Consider the following 5,323-nt stretch of genomic DNA (forward strand, 5'->3'; position numbering starts at 1 on the left):
GATCCTTTTGCGTCTGTCACTACGCCCAGCACTCGCGAGTTTAAAGCTCGTCACATTCATTCAATCCCTGAATCCTACTCGGAATACCACAGACAAGGTTTAGACTTTCCGGATCCTCAAGAATGGCCATCCATGGGTTCTAACTTATACCACGAAGACATTAATAACTCGGACTCGGTCCCATGTATTAGATATCCAAGAGATATCCATTCAATCTAAGGTAGAACAGAAGTGGTTGTCAGGCACGCGTTCATAAGTTGAGAATGATGATGACTGTCACGATCATCACATCCTTCATATTGAAGTGCGAATGAATATCTTAGAAGCTGAATAAGTTGAATTGAATAGAAGAACAGTAGTACTTTGCATTAATCTTTGAGGAGAAGCAGAGCTCCACACCTTAATCTATGGTGTGTAGAAACTCTACCGTTGAAAATACATAAGTGATGAAGGTTCAGGCATGGCCGAATGGCCAGCCCCCATAAAGGTCTAAGATAGCATAAAAACTGATCAAAGATCTCCCAATACAATAGTAAGAAGTTCTATTTATACTAAACTAGTTACTTGGGTTTACAGAAATGAGTAAATGATGCAGAAATCCACTTCTGGGGCCCACTTGGTATGTGCTTGGACTGAGCATTGAGATTTACACGTGTAGAGGTCTTTCTTGGAGTTGAACGCCAGTTTGTAACCTGTTTCTGGCGTTTAACTCCACTTTGTAACCTGTTTCTGGCGTTTGACTCCAGAATGCAGCATGGAGCTGGCGTTGAACGCCAGTTTACGTCGTCTGTCCTTAATCAAAGTATGGACTATTATATATTGCTGGAAAGCCCTGGATGTATACTTTTCAACGCAATTGAGATTGCGCCATTTGGAGTTTTGTAGCTCCAGAAAATCCACTTTGAGTGCAGGGGGGTCAGAATCCAACAGCATCTGCCGTCCTTCTTCAACCTCTGAATCTGATTTTTACTCAAGTCCCTCAATTTCAGCCATAAAATACCTGAAATCACAGAAAAACACACAAACTCATAGTAAAGTCCAGAAATGTGAATTTTATTTAAAAACTAATAAAAATATACAAAAAACTAACTAAATCATACTAAAAACTATGTAAAAACAATGCCAAAAAATGTATAAATTATCCGCTCATCAACAGCTTAGAAAAAAAGATCCTGATGGCGAACTACATGGGTTCAAACACAATGGCTTATAGTCTGACAGAAGGACAGTCCAACAACAAATCTCCATTCATTAAAAAAAAAAAACTTCAACTATTGAAAAGAAAGAATGAAGATCTTTTCAAATCTACTGTTTTGGTCAAAATTTAATCTTTCAATAGTAATATCAATTATCAAGATTTATAAATTTACAATAATAAACACTTTTAACTAAATTTACGATAATTTTTTTTAATATATTAGATGTACATGAAAATAAATTATTAATATAAAATATATATTAAAAATAAATTAAATAATATATATATATAATTAATTTTAATAACTAATTTTAGTGCATACTTAATATTTTTTATCCATTTTTATACCAAATATCTCATATTTTGTGTATGGTTTATTTATTCAATTAAACATGATAAAATAAGAGAAAATAGATAAATGAAAAATCAGAAGCATTATTTAACACTAGACCTAATTAATAATAGTGGAATTGGTAGCTAAATAGATAGGCACAATAATTATGTGATTCTACTGAGAAAAAGTATAAATAATTAACTTTTTAATTAACTAGCTAGCATTAATTAATTTTAAGATTTAATATTTAGAATTATTCTTCACATACAAGTTATTTATATATACAAGTTCATACAAGTCATTTATATTGTATTGTTTAAAAATTTTTGGTATATATATTAATAAATTTTGTATAATTCAAACTCTTTCTTTTCTTTCTTGCATTATAAAAGTAAATTTTATTGAGTTATAATTAACTTATATAAACTTGTATGCCAAAAAAACTTGTATGTGTAGCAGGTCTCTAATATTTATAAGATTAAAAATTTATAAAATCTAAAATAAATAAAATAATTTTAAAAAATTAATTAATATTAATTAAAAAAATTAATTATCTAACATTATTCATGTTTAAATTACTCAACTATTCTAGTACTCTAATGATTCATATCGTTGTGTGGTGTTCCCAAATTCAATTTGCATTCTTTCTACTCAAACTATTAGTAACGCGCCCCATCAGGTGCTGCAGAAAAACAGAGTATTCCATTGCATTAAACAATGCATCTAACCGGAAAATTAGGCATCAGCAAGAAAAGAAAAGAACTGAAGCCGTGCATGCGTGGTCCCCTTTGTGCAGAAATCCTCAGATGCATGCTTATGATGATCTTATAGAGATGCTTTGTGAGGTGTAACGCAGGAAGGGTGCCATAGCCATGCATGCTGAAGAGTGTCACAAATGCTCTCCTACGTGTCCCTTCCTTCACCCCCTCTCGCCCCTATAAATCACTTGCTTCTCATTCTTCTCTTCATCACAACCACAGCAATAACAATAATAGCAGCCATGGGTAAGCTGCTTGCGCTTTCTGTTTGCTTTTGCTTTCTAGTCCTGGGAGCTAGCAGCATCTCCTTCAGGCAGCAGCCGGAGGAAAATGCGTGCCAGTTCCAGCGCCTCAATGCGCAAAGGCCTGACAACCGCATTGAATCGGAGGGCGGTTACATTGAGACTTGGAACCCAAACAACCAGGAGTTCGAATGCGCCGGCGTCGCCCTCTCGCGCTTAGTCCTCCGCCGCAACGCCCTTCGGAGGCCTTTCTACTCCAATGCTCCCCAGGAGATCTTCATCCAGCAAGGTTATTACTACTTTTTCGTATTATTATTGTCAATTATTCTTTATTCTCCCTCAAATGATTGAATTTAATTATTAATTTGTACACTCACTAAACTTACTAAGATTTTATAAGAATTTCCGTTTGACATGAAAAAAACAACTATGTTAAGTCATGTATTTTTATATATCAAAATTATCGAAAATGAGTAAAATAACACGTGCATTTGTACAAAAATAATATGATATAAAAATAATATTATATCAAAAATATGTTAAATAACACATGCATTCGTACAAAAATAATATTATAGCTAATTTGGTGAATTTAATTTATACATATAAAATATATATGATGACATACAGGAAGGGGATACTTTGGTTTGATATTCCCTGGTTGTCCTAGCACATATGAAGAGCCTGCACAACAAGGACGCCGACATCAGTCCCAAAGACCACCAAGACGTTTTCAAGGACAAGACCAAAGCCAACAGCAACAGGATAGTCACCAGAAGGTGCACCGTTTCGATGAGGGTGATCTCATTGCAGTTCCCACCGGTGTTGCTTTCTGGATGTACAACGACCATGACACTGATGTTGTTGCTGTTTCTCTTACTGACACCAACAACAACGACAACCAGCTTGATCAGTTCCCCAGGGTATATATATGTTTCAATCTCATTCGTTATTTTTGGCATGTGCATATATATCATGAAGGAATGGTGACAATTAATAATACATAACAGAGATTCAATTTGGCTGGGAACCACGAGCAAGAGTTCTTAAGATACCAGCAACAAAGCAGACGAAGAAGCTTACCATATAGCCCATACAGCCCGCAAACTCAGCCTAAACAAGAAGACCGTGAATTTAGCCCTCGAGGACAGCACGGCCGCAGAGAACGAGCAGGACAAGAACAAGAAAACGAAGGTGGAAACATCTTCAGCGGCTTCACGCCGGAGTTCCTGGCACAAGCCTTCCAGGTTGACGACAGACAGATATTGCAAAACCTAAGAGGCGAGAACGAGAGTGACGAACAGGGAGCCATTGTGACAGTGAGGGGAGGCCTCAGAATCTTGAGCCCAGATAGAAAGAGAAGGCAGCAGTATGAACGTCCCGACGAAGAAGAGGAATACGATGAAGATGAATATGAATATGATGAAGAGGAGAGGCAACAAGATAGAAGGCGTGGCAGGGGAAGCAGAGGCAGCGGCAATGGCATTGAGGAGACCATCTGCACCGCAAGTTTTAAAAAGAACATTGGTAGAAACAGATCCCCTGACATCTACAACCCTCAAGCTGGTTCACTCAAAACTGCCAACGAGCTCAACCTTCTAATCCTTAGGTGGCTTGGACTTAGTGCTGAATATGGAAATCTCTACAGGGTTTGTACTTTCTCTTTTTCTATGTTTTTTTAGCAATATATACTATCATTTTTAAGTATTAAATTTTAAATACTAATGCTATAAGAATAAAATGTTAACTACTGTTGATTAATATCGATAAAAAGGATTACATTAGACATTTATTTACATATTGAAATGTGATTGCAGAATGCATTGTTTGTCCCTCACTACAACACGAACGCACACAGCATCATATATGCATTGAGGGGACGGGCTCACGTGCAAGTGGTGGACAGCAACGGCGACAGAGTGTTCGACGAGGAGCTTCAAGAAGGTCACGTGCTTGTGGTGCCACAGAACTTCGCCGTGGCTGGAAAGTCCCAGAGCGAGAACTTTGAATACGTGGCATTCAAGACAGACTCAAGGCCCAGCATAGCCAACCTAGCCGGTGAAAACTCCTTCATAGATAACTTGCCGGAGGAGGTGGTTGCAAATTCATATGGCCTCCCAAGGGAGCAGGCAAGGCAGCTTAAGAACAACAACCCCTTCAAGTTCTTCGTTCCACCGTCTGAACAGTCTCTGAGGGCTGTGGCTTAAAAACAAGCGTGACATGTATGTGTGTTATCCACTACATACATACTTTTTGCCACAACTGAATAATACATAATAATAACGAGAATAATGTAGTTTTATTTTTGTAGTGTGAATAAGAATACAAAGGGGCATTGATGCCTTTTTGTTTAAGCTATAAGATCGGAATGTAATGTATGTGCAATGAGCAGCATCGATCTGGAGAAAACCTTTTGCGGGAAAAACTTGAATAAAAGAAGGGATGGTTTAACGCAGCCAGATTTGTCTTTGTTTCCTCCTTCTTTCTTTTTTCTTTTTTCTTTTTTCTTTTTTTGATAAAACAAACTTGAAAAGAATATCAACAACACAATATGCTCACATTTTCATTTAGGAAACTCCGAAAGTCCATTTGCTAGGATTTCTAGTCAAGCACGCACTATAAAATCGCGACAATTCAATTTTAACATGCATGCATGGTACATATAGCCTTGCTTATGGTCATTGATGACTTACCAACATAAATCCAATTTTTACATTTAAGATGTCAAGTTTTGGGTGTAGAGATCGATTCTCGCATCGCCTGAATAAAAGATTTCAGGTGGGTCTTTTTT

General features: G+C 36.9%; 1 protein-coding gene across 1 annotated transcript; it reads left to right on the forward strand.

Moving 5' to 3' along the window:
• Positions 1-2,490: 2,490 nt before the first annotated feature.
• On the forward strand, positions 2,491-4,987 carry LOC112758691 (arachin Ahy-3-like). The gene is made up of 4 exons (XM_025807409.2): positions 2,491-2,821; positions 3,163-3,455; positions 3,543-4,181; positions 4,350-4,987. The coding sequence occupies exons 1-4, from the start codon at positions 2,533-2,535 to the stop codon at positions 4,737-4,739; spliced, it is 1,611 nt and encodes a 536-aa protein (XP_025663194.1). The 5' UTR covers positions 2,491-2,532; the 3' UTR covers positions 4,740-4,987.
• The last annotated feature ends 336 nt before the right edge of the window (positions 4,988-5,323 follow it).

Source organism: Arachis hypogaea, chromosome 16, assembly GCF_003086295.3.
Source record: "Arachis hypogaea cultivar Tifrunner chromosome 16, arahy.Tifrunner.gnm2.J5K5, whole genome shotgun sequence".
NCBI classification, from domain to species: Eukaryota; Viridiplantae; Streptophyta; class Magnoliopsida; order Fabales; family Fabaceae; genus Arachis; species Arachis hypogaea.

What these genes read in the sequence shown, in the direction of transcription:
- LOC112758691 (XM_025807409.2), top strand. Translation starts at nt 2,533, where the DNA reads ATGGGTAAGCTGCTTGCGCTTTCTGTTTGCTTTTGCTTTCTAGTCCTG. An exon ending in GGAGATCTTCATCCAGCAAG is followed by an intron (nt 2,822 to 3,162) that starts GTTATTACTACT and finishes GATGACATACAG; the next exon opens with GAAGGGGATACTTTGGTTTG. An exon ending in AATATGGAAATCTCTACAGG is followed by an intron (nt 4,182 to 4,349) that starts GTTTGTACTTTC and finishes ATGTGATTGCAG; the next exon opens with AATGCATTGTTTGTCCCTCA.